Source organism: Drosophila nasuta, chromosome 3 (assembly GCF_023558535.2).
Source record: "Drosophila nasuta strain 15112-1781.00 chromosome 3, ASM2355853v1, whole genome shotgun sequence".
NCBI classification, from domain to species: Eukaryota; Metazoa; Arthropoda; class Insecta; order Diptera; family Drosophilidae; genus Drosophila; species Drosophila nasuta.
Genome location: NC_083457.1, coordinates 6,728,678 through 6,750,391, shown reverse-complemented (window position 1 = coordinate 6,750,391; position 21,714 = coordinate 6,728,678). Strand labels below are relative to the sequence as shown.

At 37.9% G+C, this 21,714-nt stretch overlaps 1 protein-coding gene across 4 annotated transcripts in view; it reads right to left on the bottom strand.

The window, feature by feature from the left end:
- Positions 1 to 1,699: 1,699 nt before the first annotated feature.
- Positions 1,700 to 21,714, bottom strand: part of LOC132791560 (uncharacterized) — a 43,806-nt gene continuing 23,791 nt past the window's right edge. Inside the window, exons 2-8 of one of the 4 annotated variants that reach the window (XR_009632911.1) lie at positions 19,249 to 19,904; positions 6,861 to 6,962; positions 6,680 to 6,788; positions 5,083 to 5,259; positions 4,872 to 4,985; positions 2,095 to 3,446; positions 1,700 to 2,027 (exon numbers count right to left, since the gene is read on the bottom strand). Coding sequence is in view for 3 of the 4 variants with exons in the window: in XM_060800524.1 (XP_060656507.1) it covers positions 3,307 to 3,446; positions 4,872 to 4,985; positions 5,083 to 5,259; positions 6,680 to 6,788; positions 6,861 to 6,962; positions 19,249 to 19,904 (1,298 nt within the window). In the remaining variant the exon portion in view is untranslated. Of the gene's footprint in view, positions 3,447 to 4,871; positions 4,986 to 5,082; positions 5,260 to 6,679; positions 6,789 to 6,860; positions 6,963 to 19,248; positions 19,905 to 20,197; positions 20,389 to 21,714 lie in introns of those variants that run through there. The other 3 variants (XM_060800526.1, XM_060800525.1, XM_060800524.1) reach the window with 3 other exon arrangements.

Genomic DNA, 21,714 nt, shown 5'->3' with positions numbered 1-21,714 from the left:
CTTTCTGGGTTTGGGCAAATGCAAAGCATTTTGTGCGGTTTCGTTTGTCAATGCGGAATTTTGTATGCTCAGCGCAAATAATGCAATTAATTTGAGCTCAAGATTGCGCAAACAGAGACATACAGAATGACGCACAATACACACAGGCTACGTATCATTTTCATTATTGACTGTTTCTTGGCATATTGCAATTTTAATTGACTTTTCTTTGTCGTAGTAAAAATCAAAAACTTACATTTTGTGCGTGCAAAGTCTCTCAAATATGTAAAGAATTTTGTGGATGAATATTTTATTAGCTTAATATGTTTTTAAGAAAATTTTTATATGACAAGATCAAGTTTAGTTAGACAGTTCGCAGGACGAAGAAAACATTTATAAATTTTTTGTAATTTTTGTAAAATTGTCTCAAGCGAAGCAAAGTTAAATTGCCTTAAAGGCGTACTTCCGCAAGATGTTTGCTTTATTCTCTTACCTTTAATACAAATATTAACCTTTGGGCCGGATATGAATATGCGTATAATACATTGCTCTACCCACAATTTCTGGGCGTCTTTTGCATATATAAAAAGTTTATTTGTGAGTACTTTAAAATTGTATTTCCTACAGGACCTGAACTTTACATTCGTGCAACAAACGTGTCTTGTCAACTGTCTTCCCAAATTATGTTGAAAACAATATAAAATTAGAACCTTATTATTAACTCTTGAGTGTGACAGGTCTTGAAAGTCTGCCTACATATTTTATAAAGAATTCAGAAGTTTCTCCAGCCAATGTTTATCTTTGCTTGTATCTTTAATGTATATTTAATTACGCTGGCAAATTAAGTTGAAGTCTATCGAAAACCCACACTAATTGAACTATTTTGTGGGCTTATCGGATGCTTGGCATAGCTAAATGGTCAAAAGTTTTTCGTAGCGAGAACTATTTTGCATATTGGTTCTATGGTTTTTGTGGGTGAAACTTTTCAATGCTGCACTTTGAACTTGCAGTTTGTTGATTAGCTTAGAAATTTAAAACGCAATTACTTCGATTGCTATTAACTTGTCTTTAGACTTTAGCCCTAAGCACAGAGCGATAAGTGAGTCAAGTGCCTTTTGGAATAGGAGCTGTGGTGCTGGAGCATCAATGACAAGTTTGCCAAGCTTCGCTCGTCTCAGGGTATGCAACATCATCTTGGGTCTCAACACCATGAACATAAGAATGCTGCTCAGGCTGTTCATTGTCATCGTCATCGTCGTCATCGTCGGCGTTGTCTCCACGCTGTCATCATTCTCAGCACACAATTTAGTTTTATTAACTGAAGCTACAACAGGACACAATGGGAGAGACAAGAGGAGGATGCTCTGGCAGAAAATGGCACCAAGAAGAAAAATGAACTGCACTTCGTGTTGCTCTTGTTGGTCCCCAGTTGCTGATGTTGATGGCTGCTGATGCTGCTGCTGTTGATGCTGACGCCGTTGTCGTTGTCGTTGCTATTGGCTCTGCCTGTTGACAGCAGCTTGGTGGTGCAAACAATGTGCCTCCTCCTCCTCCGTTTGGCCCCACCCAGTCGCGTCTAGCCGGGAACCATTGTTGGCCATCCTGCATAAGCCAATCTGCACACTCGACAGACACTTCAAACTGCAAACCTAATCAAAATGTGAGCTTAAAGATTGACGGTGTGGTAGAGCTATCAGTGCAGCATTCATAAATCAATAAATATTGGTTTTGCATAATTTTATTATGTTTTATTTGTTTGTTCATCTTGTTGATTTTTGTAATTTTTATTACATTTAACTACACATACTTAATCGCTAGATATTATATTATTTTTTCCTTTTCCATTTACCATTTGCCTTTTCATTTCTCTAGATCTTGAATGAATTTTCGATTTAATTTCTTGTACACATCAATTATAATTATTATTTACACTGCAATTGTTTTAGGGCAAACTTCAGAATTCCTTGAAGTTTCTTAGTTCGATATTCAGAGTTTAGTCCTTCGTCCAAAATACGAGCACTAAAAACTGTTGTCATCTTAGGCTTATGCTAAATAATAGTTTATTTTGATTACTCTGTTTCGTTTGCTGCTGCTTTTGTTTGTTCTTTTGATTACCAACACATTTCCGTATGGCCAAATGTCTTCTACTTTTTCTTTTGGTGATGTTTAACACTATTTGTCTTTTCAGATTCTTTTTTATTTTATTATTTAATCTTTTTTATTCTTGCTATATTATTACTTGTTAACAAAAATATATTTACAATAACTTATTTCTCAACAATTTTGTGGAACTTTTTCTTTATCGAAATTAAATTTTAAGCTTAGTAACAAAACTAGAAATTTATTTACAAGTTGTAGGTGACAAAATTTGAGAAATATTTCTGCAGTGGAAGTAAAAGTGTGAAGAATGCAATTTAAATAAAATGAAGAATAGAGGTTTGTCCTTGATATTTAGACTCTTCTCGTAGGTTATTAAAGATATAAATTCCAAATGATACTGCAGAAATAATCCGTCTTCGGGGAACCGAAGTGAAGTTTTTCCTTTCTATTATTCGATTGTAAAACTAATTTGTTTTATAAAAGAGATTTAGTTAGATTTGCATTCTAATTAGTTAAATATTTATATAGATTGTATATTAAGATTATAATTAAATATTATTACTAGTATTTTATGTTGATGTTTAATGCTAAGTTGACTTAAAATCACTTACATAAAGGCTCTTAACGCTTTTAGTTTTGAATTTTTTAATACACTTTCAAGTAATAAATGCACAGGAAATATTTATTTATTTATTTTTTTGGTTTTCTTCTTTTGGGTATTTTATTATAATGCTTTTATAAATATACGAACTTGGATTGTTTTTGGTTTGGTAAAGAATGGAAAAAGCGCAGTGGCAAATGTTTGACATGCCTCTCCATACAAAAAGCAAGCAAGCAAATGAAAGACCCGAAAAAAGTGCTGTCAAGGGATACGTTTTTTGTCTCTATATACGATATATTTGTTTGTAGTTCTGGTAGTATTATCCTGTGACACTTGCTTTTCATCAAAAACATTACAAACATGCACACATACATATAAAAGTAGTTGTACACACAGACAGACAAACAGACACGCACACTGACACTCACGCCGAAGTTAGTTGAATAGTTGATATCCTAGTTTCATTTGCATTGTTAATAATACATATGTATGTTATCTGCTGCGAAAGGATCTCTTCTTATACTTGTAATTCTACTGATTCCATTTTTTGTTGTTGTTGTTGATGAATTTAGTTACAAATGCGCCAGAGCTTTGTTAATTGGTTCGAGACCTTCCTCGTCTTAGACTTAGACAATCTTGATATAAACATTTGTGTGGAATATCCGATAGCCGATGGCAATTAATACCATCAGATTGTGCAGCTGACGTTGCGTCGTTTTTGTTGAGCCACCCACATGTCCGTGATACATGGCCGCAGGATTATCGCCTGAATGCATGAAAAAGGCAACAAGAGAATCGAAGAGAAGAGAAAAAAAGAAAACACAATATGAATATCACGAGAAAATGTGTTAAAATTAATTAAGCTAGCAGGTAGCAGAGACAACAACAACAACACATGCTAATGAACGTTTGCAGTGTCTCCACAACTTATGTTGGCTGCCTTATAAGTTACGAGCTTTGCTCCTTTTAAGCCTGCATCTGTATGTGTGTGTGCGGTTTAGTGTTTATTGCCTGACTTTAATGGCCTGCCTCGACGTGGGTGGTGCGAGCATTTTTAATCCGCACGCCTGCGGCTCTGTAATTTTCATAAATTACTTTTATTGTTCTCTTTATTTTTTGTGCACCACTTGATATATGAACTGCCAAAGAGCTACAATCCACAGATACAGTAACAGATAGGCGAAAACAAATATGCATACAGTATACACGTGTATATTTTGCACCATAATACCCTTTACATCTGTATGAAAAGGCTGTGCTTAAGAGCGTAGAATACATGTTAACCCTTTCGACTCGAAATTAAATTTCGGAAATATATAAAATTGTTGAGGTTATTTTACAAGTAATATAAAAATATATACCATACGACAATTTGACAATACTTAAAGTCAAAGAACACAATTAATCTGAAGAAAAATCTAAAAAAAAAAAACAGAAAAATTTTAAAAAAATATCAAAAAACGGCTTCCGCAGTCGAAAGTTACTTGCATTTGTTAAAAACCAGGTATTTTTTATTCAATGGTATATTTTGAAATTAGTCGTAGATAGTTCTCCCAATTATAGCTTTTAGTATCTGGTATTTTTCTAATCTATGGTATATTTTGAACTTAGTAGTATACAGATACTCCAGAAATTGCCTTTGCTGTTTTTTTTTTATATTTTTCGGTATATTAGATAGGTAGGTTAAACCTGCTGCCCTAGAAGAGCAGAGCATAGACAAATGGAGGTCCATAGCTAAACCGGGTATAGGTATATTAATTTGGTATCTTTTTAGAATAATACTACAATATTACATTAATTGAAAATGGGTAGCGGGTATGTAACAATCGACTGTAACTTTCTTACTTATTTATCACACTAACGACAATGTTGCCTAAAGAGTTAATAAATGTATGCCTGTTAACCAGGTCATCAACTAGTCGAGCAGTTGTTTACTTCGACTGGCGCTTTTATTGAAAACTTTAATTTTATTTGCAAATTTTTGTTGTGTTGCGTGAATTGCATTTGTGCATTTGCTTTATTTAATAAAACGGCAGCAAATGAAATGTAAATAAATTTAATAGCCGTGTTGATTGAAGCGCTGCCAGCGAAATCCCCATGCATGCATACACATCATTCATACATATATGTAGATGTGTTATTCGCTATAAAAAGTGAGCGCGCGTAATGATAATAAATGTAGTAAACTCACCTTTGAAAATGTGCACCAAAACGCTGGCAGGCTGCGTGTTGCTGGCCACGCAGGTGAAATTGCCCGAGTGCTCGCGACGGGTGCGTTGAATTGTAAGCTCCGATGATTGAAAGTCTGCAACGGGATGATGATGGACGCAAAAGAATGCAATGTGAATAAATGCAGAAAGTGTACGAAAGAGAGAGAGAGAGAGAGAGAGCGATTCACTCACCTGGTTCGGTTGACACATTAATGCCCCGATCAATGTCATAATTAATCATGCGGTTATCGTGATACCAGAATATATATTCAGATGCCTCGGTATTCTGCACCACACGGCATTGCAGTCGCAGCGTTGAGCCCGGCGTCAGATAACGTATTGGCGGTCCTGATATTTCGGCGCGCGCTTCTAACCGAATTGAATGACATTTTGGAAATTGAATTGCCGTTCCCGCCACAATCGGTTGTCGTTGTCGGTTGTTGTTGTTGTGTGTACGAGTGCGTATTATTTGGTGTGCGAGGGGAGAGAGAGAGAGAGAGGGGGGAAGAGCAGTTGAGATGAAAGATTCAAAATTTAATCAAATGTAAATGCAAATACGTGTCACAAGTGCCATAAACTAAAGCCGACACTTGATATATGCATGTTACGTATACGACATGTTGTACGCCATATCAGATCTTTGCCAAATCACTATTTAGGTCCTAACACTTTCTATTTTTCTTTATTTTAGTTACTTTCTTGCATAGCTGTTAGTAGAATTTAGTCAAGAATAATTTCACAAATTTAATACTCAAAAAGTTAAATTTTATTTTTATTTTCTATTTCTATGCTTCTACTTTTAAGCAATCTGCAGTCAAGTGTCTATTAAAAACAGATTTTGCAAATGAATTACTCCAAATAATGATGAATTGATCAACAGTCGTTTAACTGCAAATGAATAATTCAATGTCCAGCCTTCTTTTAAGCTACTCTCAAGCGCAAGTCACATATGAATACTGTCAAGTCAGCTCTGGCTGAGCTGCTAAATATGCCTCATAATGTACGTGTATCCTGCGTTAAAAGGACGCATCTGATTAAGTGTGTCGCCTGTGCAAATTCATGCGGGGCGTTACCCAAATGTCTAACATACTTTTTTTTATATCTGATGCGTGTGTGTTTTGCGATATAGCCTTTTGTTTTTGTGCAGGAAAACGCCATTAGGCGCAGCACATTCAAAGTAAATTGTTTGTTAAATTCAGAATAATGTGTGTCAGTTAACGTTTTTGGCCAATAGAACAAGAGAGGACTGAGAGCTGAGGACGTCTAAGTTGCTGAGTCGCTGCCATTTTGAGCATTTTGGGCAGGTGCAGCAATCTTCGTTTTTCTTTTCGTTTTTTCATTTTCATCTCTCTTTATTTTTCTTGACTTGTTTCGCTTGCCAACTCTGGGCAAACTGGCATATGGACATTTCTAATTTCAGCATGAGCGCATCGAAAGGCAACGGCACCAAAAATGTCAACTAAGGGAAAGAGTGTGGAGACGTCTGTGTTGACCTGACCAGAATCGCCGGAGCGAGAGAGTTGACAATTTAACTTGAGTTTTTTTTTTTCATTCGGTTTTTCTGTTGGCCCCAAAAGTGAAGTTTGTCGAGATTTTTTAAGAGCTTGTCCAGCAATTTATTTTTGCTTCAGCAAGTAAATAGTTTCAATGGGCAAATCATCAAAGCGTGAAATTATACATAAAAAACAGAGGAGAAACCATTTGACTGGATACACACTGCCAGACAGTCAGACAGATAGACAGACAGCAACTCAATTGAGGCAAAAAGTCAAGTGATGTTTCAACTTACCGACAACACTCAGATGCAAGAAAATCGAGGTGGGCGGATGCGTGGACACTTGACACTCGTAGACGCCAGCATCGCGCTGTTGCACAAATTTGATTTGCAGCGTCCAGTCCTAGGGGAAGCAAACGAAACATTAGTTGCTAGCACGTTACGTATACGCAATGTAGGTGGAACTTCGACTCACCTCGGAATGCTTCAAATGCGTTGCACTAAAACGTTCATCGCTGCTGTAGGTGGTTAAGCCGACTGTAAGCAGATGATAATCCTTTTTGCGTATCCAGGATACCTACGAAAAAAAAAATTGCGAAATGTTTGTTAGAAATGGCAACTCGAAGGAAATGGAAAATAGAGGCCAAAGGGCGCAAATGCGGTGCCATTAGTCAAATAGCAACGCAACGTTCACCCTCTCTTTCTCTTTCTCGCATTTGTCCAGGACATTAGTCCTGCTAAAGCTGCAAATGTTTAACATATGGCCAGAGCAGAACGCCGCATTGGCCATTCGTGCGTGCCAACGTTCGTCCTCTACAAATGTTTGTCAATTCATCAATCCATTTGCTACTCCAACGACGACAACGACAACACGATGATGTTGCAATTTTTCAAAAAGAGCAACAACAACAACAAAAGAAAAAACGCAGATACAACTTAAGGCCCGTAGCCCATAAAAATAAACTGAAAAAACGTGGAAAAAAGGAGGAAAAAAATCAAAAAGCAATTACTTGTAAGCAGCAATAACAATGCGAGCGGCAGCAGCAGGACAAAGTATAATAAACATAATAGCAGATTGATTGATCCACGGTTCAAAGTTCAAATTGGCTGCTTAACTGTAAATAGACAGGCAAACAAACGCACACAGCAGCAGCAGCACAACAAACATGTTGAGCCCAAAATGCCACGCCCATAACTCCCCGCCCCTCCTTCCATTTGCCATCTCACTTTCGCTTGTGTATCGACTTTAGCTAATCTCAAATGACCATTAATCATTTCGATTTCGACATCGTCTATGCTACGTTTGCCAAGCATCACCTACGCACACACACACACACAGTCGAAAACTCACAAACTTACTCACACACTTACTCACACACACAGATGAACGCCCACATCTATTAGCGTTATGCTGCTTCATATGGTGTTCTTTTGGCCAGGCCATAAAGGATGTGCCCAGCGAACGAATCTGCTGGTTGGTTCTTCGAGTCTGCTTTGCTCCAAGTACGCGCGCGTGTATCAATCAATTTTCAATTGATAGAAAATTTTATTTATTGCCAGCCAAAAAAAAAACGAAGTATAAGAAATAGCAAAACGCGCAATGAAATAGAAAAGCAAGCAAAAAGCTTTGTAGCAACTTTCACTCGCAGCGCAAATATTGACACACGCACATGACAAGAGCAAAGGAAAAGTGAAAGCAAAAGCGAAAGTGAAAGTGAAAGTAAAAGTTGAAATTAAGTTGAAAGCGAATTGTTAAATCGTCAGCAATATATAGTACTTGGGCAGCAATCACTTGTTCAATTGCTGTTTAAATGCTTCACGTGCCTGTCTACAAGCAAGTTGCCTCAATCGAATTACATAAATTCCTTGAAAATCTGTGCTTGACTCTTGTCGAAAAATACTTATACTTTATTGTGTGCGTGTGTTCATTTATATTAAAAATATTTTACGCCTTGGTAAATTTACAATTGAATCGTTGAACAACAAGAGCGAGTTGTGCTGCAATCATTTATTATCTAGATTTTTTTTTCGACTAGAGGAAGGTTAGAGGAAGCCTGGCCCGCATACGTTATGAAATCAATATATCTATTCAATACAATCTGCAACAGTAAAACACAAGTGTGAGGCATAAATTGCGCATAAATTCAATGTGAACCAAAAACTGGGACAGCAGCCGAAGCTACTCTTCTTTTGCTCTCATATACCTTTTTCGCAGATATATCTATGTATGGATAGATCTGAGATGCTCTGGCAAAAGAGTACTTTAATTTATGCAAGCAATGTGTTACGCATTGGGAGGAAAAGGAACTTATAAATTAAGCAGTTGTTTGATCAAAGAATTACATCAAATGTCTGTCGGCCTTCGCTGCTGTCTTAATTTGTTTGCTGCCAATGTTTCATGTGAGGAGCGATGTTGGATTAAAGCACTTCAGAACGTAGTTGAAGTAGGTCAAAGATAAACTTTAGTTCAAAAAGAAAGTGTATATAAGAGTCTTCGGCAGGCTAACAAACAACCTTTTTTTTCTTGATTTTTTTATGATTTTTTTTTGGTATTTATGATTGCTGGAGTTCTCTGTCTGTGACTGCGACTGCGAGACTGGGACTGCTACGTGTCTGCAAATAAACCCTGAACCGTGCAGCCAGCGAAAAATATGGCAAAAACCGTAAAGCGGAATGCGAAAGGATGAGCTTGTAGCATGTAAAGAGTGTGTGTTTGTGTGTGTGATCAGGCGGGGGAGGGGAGAAGAAGGGAGTGTGGAGTCTTGCCAAAGTGAAGCCATCACGGGCAAAAATGTGTCTGCAAAGCAAAAGCAAAACCAAAAAACGAAAGAAAAAAACGAAGCGAATATAAAATGTTGCGGCAATTAATCAAAAGCATACGAATTCCTTTGCCAAAGTGTCTTTGCATGGCATGTGAATGTGTGTGTGTGTGATGTTTATGTGTGTGTAAGTGAGTAGTCCGTATGTGTTTGCTGTGCGTGTGTATGCCGCATAAATCTCAGCGCCTGTCACGTGTGCATGCGTGGCGCCTCCTGCGGCTGCCTGCTGCGGTTGTCTGTTGACTTTGCCGCTGCCTCGATTCGAGTGCGTGAAGCTGTGTCAGTGTCTGTGTTTGTGTGTTGCAGCTGCGAGCGCGCAGATAATTGTTTACATTTTTACCTTTTTCTCTGCTTGTTTTAAACACCAAACAGAAAAGATGCAAAATAAAAAGTTACATTTAATTTATGGCCAAAAAGCAGCGTCGCTTCGCCCCAGCCACAAATCACTTGTTAGCAAATTTATGGCAAATTTATGCTAACTACATGTCCTGTCTGTAGTCCTGTCTGTCGCTTTGCCTCCCCTAAGTGCCAACAGCAGCGCCTCTAGCCAATCCTTCCGACTTCTGCCAATGCAAACCAAAAAAAGAATTTGGCATACTTATTTACGCTGCGATTTGTCTGCGCTTTTTTATGCGGCGGCAAAGGTAAAATAAGTGGAAAGGAGAAGGAGAGTTGGCGCTTATCAGCTTGCCATCTTTCGACAGCTGGGCACATATGCAAACTGTCTAACTGCAGGAGAATTGGGCGTTCAAAGTGGGCGGAGCCATGCCGCGGCATACAAACAAAAAACACACACGCGCACACACTCACATTCGATACACAAACCGATTTGCAGAGAGTTTTACAATACGCATTTTGTTGTTTCTGCACTACAAACTTTAGATTGCCTTTTGTTGCCATTGTTGTTGTTGTTGTTGCTGGTGGTGTTGTTGCATGTTATTGACGAGCATTTTGTATGCTTTATTTCGCTCTGTCTAACCAATTTCCGTTGCCACAAGCCGTAGCAAACGGTCAAACAACAAAACCAGCCAAAGCGAAGGTAAAAATTGGCAACAACTCTTTTTACCATAAAAAACAGCAAAAAGTTTTTAACAAGCGATTTTAATAAAATTCTATTTAGATGCTGCTTTTTGGCAGCCATTCGAATAGCACACACACATACACACATCACACACACACAGAGTCGCACACATGTTTCTGTATACACATTTACACAAGTTTTTTGCGGAGTTTTAAGTGTAAAAAACTTTGCACACAAATACGCTCAATTTAGTGCGCACTGTGTGCGATATGTGTATGTGTGTGTGTGTGAGTGTGTGTTTATTGCTTATGTGTTTGTCTGCGCATGTTGATAACTATTTTGTTGTGCTCGGCAATGCTGCAGCAGTTCTGTCCCTGGTCTTCGTCGAAAATTGCCATTGTTGCACAAATGAACGAAAATATTTTGCAGCGACTGTACATGAACACTAACTAAATATGTGTGTGTGTGTAAATGGGCATTCAAGTGCTCGCATATCCATAACAAACTATTGCCCCAAATTGGGTCAACAACCGTGCCATAAAAACAGCAAAAAAAAAAAAAAAAAAACCAAGCAGAAAACTTTCCCCCAGCTACAACTTTTTGGGTAAATTCCAACTTTGTGCGTCTTTTTCAAGTTCAACCAAACGAATCTGCTTATTGTTTTGTATTTTTCTTCCTTTTGCATTGTGTTACGTATCTGAAGGGAATTGGCGCGCTGTGTGCTTGTGAATTAATAAATGATTTGAAGCGCGAAAATCTTGCTTGGGGAAAATACTCATGCTCGGTGCAATTTGACAGCCTTCGAATGAACTTTGCGCATTACTCATTATTATTTGAGCGGAAGTGCGCATTAAATGCAATTAATGCATAATTAAACACTGAGCATTTGCTAATTGTACCGCAAATTAGCCTGTCTAATTAAAAACGAAGGTCGTCATTAAATATGTACACATATTTTTGCGCTGCTCAATAAAAAGGGCCGAAACTTGAAAATGTAAATTATCATAGCCTACTTTTCAGCGCAGCTGTCAGCTCATTAACTGCGAGATGTGATGTAATCGGTTTGGCATGGCTTGAGTGTGAGTTATGTGTGCCTGAGGGCTGCAATGAGTTGGGATTTAGGGTAGCATGATGAAGGGCACAAAGAGCGCGCATTACAATCAAAATGTGCAAAGTAAAAGAAACTGTCTTGTTCTACATGCATAAATCAATTAAATGTGGTGTGACCCTTAACACTTTACACGCTATCTGGCCCTTTAGACTCTTCTCCTCTTCATTATGTTTTTCCATTTCCTTTGGTCGCTTATTTATGCTCAACAATAATTGTTGTAGTCATCGTAATTGCATTGCAATTAAAATAATTAAAATTTAAATGCAACACAGCGCAAAACATTTCTCAACTTTTGTGTGCGGCCTCTGGGGTTGAAGCTGGGTGAAAAGGGAAGAGGAATGCATGGACGGAGGCTGAGGCTTTCTTAATTTATTTGTCGGCATTGAACCTTCACCTTTGCCACACCAGCCTCAGTTCCAACTGGGACCCACATCATGAAAACTTGCAGCGATGCTTAATTGTTTCAGCTCTACCCTGACGTCTTTTGTCGCAAAACACACTGAACTTTATAGAAATGATGAAGCCATTTAGCCCACACACAAACACTCTCACACACACACAGACGAACAAGTAAATGAAAATCTGGGTCAAAAATTGTTGCCTTTTGTTGTAGCATTTGTTTTAATAAACATTGTGACAGGCAACGACAGGCCAGAACAAAAGATTCACTCATTCACTCATTTACTCACTGCGGGCGAGCAGCTTCAAACATCAACATCAACAACATCAGCCTCAGCCTGATTCTCGAGCCTTTATCAAGTTGTGTGTCTTGGCCAGCGAAGGAATGCCTTATTAGCTGACAAACTGCGAGACCGTCCCTCACTTGGTGTAATTACGGTTGAGGGATGCTAGTGAACAAAGTGATAATGATTTGTATTCATTAAAAAGGTTTATGGCAATTTCTAGCAACATTTACTTTTCGGTCTGCGTCGGCCACGCCTTCATCCACACAGAAAAAGGCTAAGTGGCTGATGCTTAGTTAATGCTGTATAAACCCAGAGACCAGACACCAGAGAGCGCATCCAAAACACACACACAAAGGATGTGAGCTGACAATGTGGTTGCTGGCATCCAAGTTTTAGCCATTTAATTGCCAGCTCAAGACTCGACAAATTCCTGAAGTTACATGCTTTATGATGAAATGCAAGTGTTGCAGCACACAATCAAGAGACTAGAGAATCCAGGCTAATTGCTTGTTAGAAACTTTTGGTCTAACCAACAAGATGGCTCACTCAATGCCTACTACGATGCGAGTATATTTGACTGCGTATATAGCAAACAGTTGGGAATTACAAATTATATTATATTATGTAAAGCAGGCGCTGCGTTTGGACTCGACTTCATTATCAACAACAAACATTTTAATGAACACTTAAAAATGCATAAAAACAAAACACACAAAATGGACTGCTTAATTTCCATGCTTGAGCACTTGAAGCAGTTGAGAATAATTCATGTAATCACATTTTAATGAATAAAGAAACTATCTAAGATACTAATACTACTCTAAACAAAAGTTTTTATTGTTGGCAAATGTATAACGTAAATATAAATTATTTGTAATTTAATTATTGAATGATAAATTTGAAGTTCTCTAAGTTGAAACACCAAGATTTTATATTTGAACATTTGCCACTGTTTTGAATTATAAATGAGTCTTCTAGAGTCTGAACTGCACTTTAATAATTTATTCAAAAGCAATGCAAAAACCAAGCTTCTGGTAAATCTTCATATCTTTCTGAGATATCATATGAGATTAAGCATTCAAATTCAAATATATAGCTGACATTATATTAGTATTTTCGGGACTTTTTGTCATTTATGCTTTAAGCATTTGAAAACTCGAAATCATTTTAAGATTTTGATTTAGTATGTCTTATTTAAAAGTTATAAATTGTTATGGCATTATGTAAGAGACACACACTAGGAAAAACTTGGAGGTCACTTGGTACAATAACAGGCAATGCCAGTGGGCGCAAACATATGGCAGAGACTGTGGTGACTTCGCCCAGTCAAATGGCAAGCAGTACAAATATTATATAATTTATAATTTTATGTTTTTTCACTGACGAAGAAGTCGTCTTCGTCGGAGGCATGTTGCAGGGCTTATTGTTGGTCTCACTCGATGTGTGTTTGTACTAGTGTGTGTGTGTCACATGAGTGCAAGTGTGCCTTAAAGCTGGCACAGAACAAAAATGTGAGCAATAAAAACAGGCAACAATAGCCACAAGAATAACAACAACAGCCTGAAGCAAAACTCGACGCAACAATAAACAAACTTCAAATAAAAATGGTACGAAATACTCGCATACAAATATATATAGAATATATATGTGACTGTACGGGTGTATAGCATTATTATATGGCCTATTTCTCTTTCTTTTTCTGCGCCTCTCGGCATGCATATAAAACGTAATTCATGTGCACGAAAAATAATAACAATAATTTATGGACATCTAAAGGAAAACGGAGCCAGAAAAACAATTGCTTGCTCTAGACAAAATTCTATTTTATTTTTTGCCCCGTTGTTGTCTAAATAAATACAAATTATTAGGCACAAAATTATGTGCTTGTTTTGATTAAAAACGCGAACTCTCGTTCTATCTTGTAGAATATCCAGTTAGACGAGTGTTTAGATATTCCCAACAGCAACAGCAACAGCGGCAAATGTGGCAAATTTAGTGGCAACCCTCATCAATGTATGCCTGTCTCGTATATCCTGTGTAGAATGAATCCGAAAAGAAGGATGTGATATAGTTTGCAGTCGCGAAAAGTTAAAACAGTTAAGTGGAAAAATTAATTTCCGCTTTTACAACATGAAATTCATTTCTAAATTATTGTACATAAAGTTTGTAACAAATTTATAAGCTGAGAACAATAAAAGGATTCCAAACAATTCTATTTTATATAACATATTTGTGCAAAGACAGAATCAAAGCTATTTTTAGAATTAAACGTTATTTTCAATGTAATTAAATTAAATTCCATGTAAATGTATTCGTGTCATGTGGAAGTACAAATTCAAATTAAAATTTGAAGTTTTCCTAGAATTCTTCATTACCGCAATTGACTTTGATTTTAACAATTTTTTCCTGCGAATTTTGCTTGCCAGCTCTACAGGGTATTTGGCCAGTCTTTTCGAATCTAGCAGTTCTTTCTAAATTGTTATTACTGTTTTCGGTTTGTGCCTTGGACAATGCCATTTGCCGTCATATCTGATCTTGAACTTTTAAAATTCTAACAAGCAAACACAGACAAGTTATTGTGCATAGAGAGATAGAGATAGAAACGATGAGGAGAAGAGAAGGAGAGTGAATATGTGCCAGGGCTGGGGCTTAAATATTTGCGTAACCTTTTTTTATCTTAACGACTTATCTAACTGCGGGCTAACCAGCAAATCCAGGCGACAGTCACCCGACCAAGTTGAGCAAGAGAGGAAACCCTTGAGCGTTAATTTTCATAAAATACCAATTTCGGCATTTTTATCTGCAAGTTGCTTGGAAAATATTTGCACTCTTGAATGAGTTGGGTGTGTGTGAGTGTGATGGGTATGTGTATGTGCAGAAAAGAAAGAAGAGAAGAAGCGGCACGCTTGTCTAGGCTAGTCAAGACTCACCTTTAGCTAAAATATAATTATATTTTCTTTAGCTAATCTGGAAATATTTAACAGAGAAATAAATGAGCGACTGCACCTAGCTTTAAGCTTAATCGTTATTAAACTTTCTTAAAAATTATTAAAAATGTTAAAAAAATAAACCGTTTGTTAGTCAATAATTACTAGTAAAGAATAAATTTAATTTGACCTAGTTTATTACGCAATACCATCAATTAATAAAAGTTCTTTTATTTTGCTTTAATTTGTTAGTAACATCAAAATAATATATACATGTATCCAGGGTTTCTTATAAATATATATATTTTTTCGCTAATAATAGCTGCTGAGTAACAAACTCACTTTCCACATTCAATTAAAGAATACTCTCTTAAGCTCTTGTGCCTTAGCTACAGGGTATAAATTACGTTTTTTCCAAATGTAATGCTATTTGACATTTTTGCTTTCTACTTTTTCGAATTAAAGCTGCTGCTTTTGGCATTTGCTATTGCTGCTATTGCTGCAACTTTATGTCATGCTGTAAGCACATTTAATTACTGCCACTTTTCTCTATGAAAATATCTAGAAGTCTAGACATTAAAAAACGACAATTTATCTAGCAAGTAATTAAGTGCTCAAGTCGCACAGGATGCCGCACACAACACACACACACACACATACGAATATACACAAACAATTTTTAGTTGCAACTGCTGATGATGCTGCTGCTTGCCCCATTCTGTTGCTACATTTGTTGTAGCTGCTGATTTAGTTCAATTTATATGTACCAAGTGACGGGGCAACAAAGAGTAACATAGAAAGAGGTGGAGAGACTGGTAACCGGTTGGTAACTCGGTCAAAGTGAATGCTAAAGGCAGCAGCACGCTTGATAGCTGACAGCGTTCACGTATTTGCTCAGCTTAGACGAGACCGACCGAGCTACGTAAACGTTATTCGGCACAGAGCATACACGACGGACGTTACGTATACGACATATGTGTATTTGCTTAGTTTATTTTAAATGCCATTTAAGCTGCACTCACACACTGAAATGGACTAATTCTCTAATGACATATTTTAATGTCGACTCTGTCTGGCCAAAATGTGTCGTAATTTCTAATTTCCACTGGGTTTTGCCTCTCTCTCTTTCTCTTATACTCTTTTTCTCCCACTCTTCTCGACTGCAACCTCGTTCTCTCGCTCTTTCTCTTTCTGTGCAGCAGCACATAACATTTTGAGCTTGCTGCTTTGTTTTTGCTGTGCACATGACTGCAATTTGATTTATGTGCTTTAAATTTGCTCCAAAATTTACTGATATTTGCTGTTGCTGTTGCATCTGCAGCTGCAGCTGCTACTACTGCTGTCTTTGACTATCGCAGATTTGTTTTATTGCGTGTTGAACTGCAACAGCATTGTATGTCATGCCAATTGCAAACTTAATAACTTAATTTCATTTAAAATCTGATAATAAAGCGACTTCCATTTTTAATTGAAAGAATGCTTTGTGAAAACTGATATTAATTTAAAGTGCAAAATTTAAAAGCTTTTAAAGATGCAAATCAATTTAGAAGAAATCTGACTAAAAGCGGCAAACAATTTATTTGTGCGGCAATAACAATTTACAAATTTGACTTGCGGGGGGTGAGTTAGTGGAAAATCACGGCGCGACTAAAATTAAAATTGCAGCAAAATGGTTGAAACAAAAGGCGCACATTTTCTTCTCGCGGAAGCAATTCATTTATTTAATGTTTCCTGCATTTTATTGTCGTCTGAAGCTGAACAAAATTTACGACAATACCAAGAGCAACAACAATAACGGGCAAGGGGCTGGAAAATGCGCGGAAATGTTTAGAGTTGGCAGCAACCCCCAAAAGAGTCTTCATTTCGGGGTGCAACAAACAAACAAACATGAAACCCAAAGCAAACTCAAAGGGGCGCAAACCTTTGCCGAGCCCAAGACAATAGAGCAAAGAGCTCTCAAAAAACAGCAATGCATTAGTTAAATGAACTCGACTAGCTGATTTTCTCGATTAAACAAAGTGGAAAGTTATCGCTGAGTTGCTACTTAAAGCACTCACAGCTCGTTTTACAGGGTTTTTTTAGATGGTAGAGTTAAAATTTTTACATGAAAAGGAGTTGCCTTCAATATCAATATGTGTATCTTCCTTGTGCATACAAGTTTCCTATTCATTTAACTTCCTTTTCGCATACTACATTTTCATTTTACTGTCGTGCACTTAATGCCTGTTCATAAATTTCAGTCGTTATTAATGCAATGCAGGCAGCAGGTGTGGAGAAGTGACTGAAACAACGCACTAAAGCGTATATAAATGAGAATGCATAGGAAAATGCAACAATATGTAAATGCATTTATATCAATACGCAACTGTCGACACAAGCAACAGTGCCAAATGGCAAAATCAAGGCTTCGAACACGGTATGTGAATGGAAAACCCGAACCGATAACTGTAATGATTGCGTTCGGTGTGTGTGCGTAGTTATCTGTGAAATTTGCTTAGCGTGTGTTTCTAATTTGAATGTTTGGAAATTACGTGGCGTATGTGTAATGTGCCATTTTGTCGCCTCAAAGTATGCTATGCATGTTTTCGGTAATGAATTTCATCAGCATTGCACAATGCTCACGCCTCATTGCTCCAGCAAGTTTCCAGCAATATCTTCTCTATAAGTAAATAAACCCCTAGAAGCAATATCATCAACTGCAATTGCCACACACACACAGCAGAGTGTGCAATGCATGTGAGGGTCATTAGGAATCTCAACTAACTGCTGACTTATTAAGCAACTGCTGACACTAGGGCCAACTTCAGTTCAGCCAACCCCAAAGACACTTGAGCACGAGCTCGAGTTGGGTTTGTGCTGGGCTGGGATTGTACTGCTGAAGTGGAGTGCAAACTGGCTAACCAAACACACTCGCACACAGCAGCGCAGAGAGCGTATTAACACACTATGTCGAGTGTGGCCCAAAAGGCCGCACTGTTGTGTGGCTTGAAACGATGAACGGAGTTACGAGCCTATAGGACGACCAAAACCAGCAAAGGCCTACAGGCGCTTAAGTGCTTATTAACTTCTGCACACTTGAAGGCACAATTATGAAATCGTCAATTTAAACCAGACACGCACACACTCATCGAGAGTAGGAAGACTGGGCGGACAAGACACGGTCATAATCGTGTCCAGCATGACAAGACATAAACACATATGAGGAGGCCCAGAGAATTCCCAGAACAACGTCTAGGTCTCATATACAAATATGCGAGACGTGCGTGCGGCAGACGCTGCGTATGAGTAATAACTCTAGACAAGCGGAAAATTAATAACACTTGAGGCCTTGCAATGCCAATCCGCCTCTCGCTCATATCTTTTCTGCTCTATCTCTCTGTCAACCTCTTACCCTTATGTCATCTACTCGATTATTTGTAGTTAATGTGCATTACCTTAAGGTGTAATTTGTTTTGCAGCTGGCAAATGGCAAAAGGATTCTCATCAAACTCTTGTCCTCTTGTCTCTTCCCTCACCTGGCTCTGTCTAGCATAATATTAGCTTTGCCAAACGCTCTATATAGTTACGATAACACACTAGAGTGCACTCATTGAGCAAAAAATTTAATTAACTTTCAGCAAATTGTATGTGAGAGAAGCAGCACTTGGAAGTGGTAAATAAACTTGAACTTCACATTGAATGAATTTTCGTGCTAGCTGTTATTTGCAATTAAAGAAGACTTTGCTCAGAAATTGATGACAATTTGAAATGAAATTGGTTTACTTTTAATTAAAGAGACCGCACTGCACTCAAGAGAGAATGTTGTATATTAATGGAAATAAAATAAATACGTTACTATCAAATAAACATTTGCTAAAAAGCATCCGAAATTCGTGTGTGTTAAATTTTAATATTTCCGCATAATAAAAATTGCAATTATATTATATATACAAACTCTATTTTTCTTTTTGCTCGCTCAATCTTTATAGATTTCCATTTTCAATTAAAAAGCCAAATGCGATCTATTTGCCAATGTGAAAGACACTTTATTAATTTATGCGCCAGGAGCTGAGGTAAACGACAGAGCAGGAACTGAGATGAATCGACTGCAAGTGGGAAACAGAGAATCGAGAGACTGAAGCTCGGTGTACTCGACAGTCGGCCACAAGTCAAACAAAGCAGCTGATGAATTGATTTTAAATAAAATATTAAAACAATGGGCGAATGGTGGCTGGAGTGACTCAATCAAGAGACAGAGATAGAGCGAGAGAGGGACAGAGTAATATACACCTCAGCAGTGAATGGCATGTGTTTACTTACCACACCCTCGCCAATGTGATGCACCGTGCAGGGAACGTGCGCTGTGGCGCCAATCTGTGTCGTCACCACGGTTGAGTTCTCGGTGCCAAAGTACATGGGCGTGCCGAACACATTATCCGCGCCATCGATGCCATGCGTCGCCTCCAAATGGTTCTCGACGTGCACAGGTATTGGATACGGGCCAGCTGTGTCTTTGGCTTGAATGCGCGAATGCTGTTGCTGCTGCTGCTGTTGCTGCTGGTGATGCAGCTGAGGCAGCTCGTGCTGTTGCTGCTGCTGCTGCCGTTTGTCATCGATCAAATTGTTGGAATCGAAGCTTGTTATGCTGCTGCCACTAGCACTACTTCCACTGCCACCACTAGATAACGATGACGACTGCAAGGAGACTGTCGAGCGTTGCTCGGGCGCTGTCAGTGCGGCCGCCGAGGCGGCGGCAAAGCTCGAGCCGAGCCCGTGCGCTTGTGACATAATTAAATTTTGATTTATATGCCGCTGTAATGCCTCACTTTGGCTGCCTGACGACAACGACAACGACGACGTCGCGCTGTGCTCTTGTTGTCCTGGCGCCATTGTTGTGGCTGTTGCCATTGCGGATGCTTCTTCTACTGCTGTTGCTGCGGCTGTTGCTGGTGCTGTTGTGGCTGCCACAGTGCCGCCTGCAAGAGAAAGAGAGAGAAGAGCACATTTTAAAATGTGTTAATATATGCGCTGTCTGTCGACGGATAAACAATAACAGCATGAAGTCAATTAATTTGAATGCGCATAAGCGTTGCGTATACGTAATATCGTAATATCTTTTCATTGGGATTTTCATTAGCAGCAGGCGGGCAGAACAGCGCTGCTGAATACTCGCACAGCCTCAGTCCTATTGCTCGCCCCTTACCACCCATTTGCATAAAATGACACAGCTAATTAAGGCTCCTATATAACGTTATTATGATGCGCTAACCCCTGCATCCAGCCTGCCTTCCTCCTCTCAGCTGATGCTGGTGCTGTTGATGTTGCTTTGGCCTTGAGCAATCTCAGTTGTACTTATTTGCCCAAAAATCTGCGCATAATTTTCATCAAATTTGTTGTCTTTCTCGTACCAACAACAACAAAAAAGAGGATAAATATGTAAATATTGTCTTGTTTATTACACGTTTTTCTGGAAATTGTTGACACACGTGTTGTTAACAAATACAACAAAGCACAAATAACACAAAAAACATTAATGTATATTAACATTTTCCTTGTGTTATTTGCTGACCGAAGTTAATTTACTCTTTTTAATGACATCAAAATGAGTAGCTCACTTTTTTTTGCAGAGAATACTTTATTAAATCTGCACAAATATTGATAATAAACATTGTACATGTAGTGCACATTTATGGCAGCAACTGCTATTTAATCTACTGCGCTATGCGTCCCGGTAACTATCAAATACTCTGCTTATGGTATATACATATTACGTATACGCCACACCTTGCTTTATCACTTTGCTATAAATAACCAGTTGAATTTCATATCGCATACAATTAAATATTAATGACGCAATTGATTTTAATTATTCGGCGATAAGCACTGATAATTGTGAGTGCAATTGCCCTATGGAGTTATTTAATGCTTTGCTGCTGTTTAAAGATAAGTTTCATATATATTGTTTGACGCCGTTTTAATCTCAAAATAAAATAATAAAATGAAGTATACAAATATTTATTTCATTTATGAAGCTATTTAATGCCTTTTTGCTGTGTTAAGATAAGATTCATTTAATTTCTTGGAATTGTTGGACGCCTATTTAATCCACAAATAAAATGGAATAGAAAAATATTTTTTAAGTTTATTTCTTATTTATTTAAAGTTTGTAATTATCATATCATATGTTATATATAATTCGAGTTGCTCCGAATAAGAGTATGCAAATAAAATAAGTACGTACTTTTTCATTCGCTGTTTACGCAGGAAAAAAATATGTTCATTTCATATTAAAACAGAGAGAGAGAGAGAAAGAGAGAGAGAGAAAGAGTGAGAGAAAGGGATTGTCGGAGTACACTTTAGAAGTCTGTGGTTTGTTTTTAGTTGATTTTCAGGTTCTGCTAAACAAGGGACATGGCGCATTTTGCCATTAAAGCAACCGCATAACACGTCTGTGCTTCGGTGAATCTCATTTGCAGTGCGTAATTTGTGTAAACCAAATAATATTTCACAATTAAACATAATTGCATTGGGCAAACGGATTTGGTTTTGGTTTCATTTGGTTTGCTTTTTGGCCTTGATTGGCATTTACCGGCAAGTCAATTAAGTCAAATGTTACATTTCAATTGGTCACGCATACGAATTTAACACCCATTCCTCCAAATCTCTCTCTTCCGCTCTCTCTCGCCCACTCTTAAGCCACAAAATTGTGTAGAATATTAGAGATTTTGATTTTCGTGATGGCATTGCAAATGGCATTGTCGTGTTTTTTGGGTTGTCCTGAGAGAC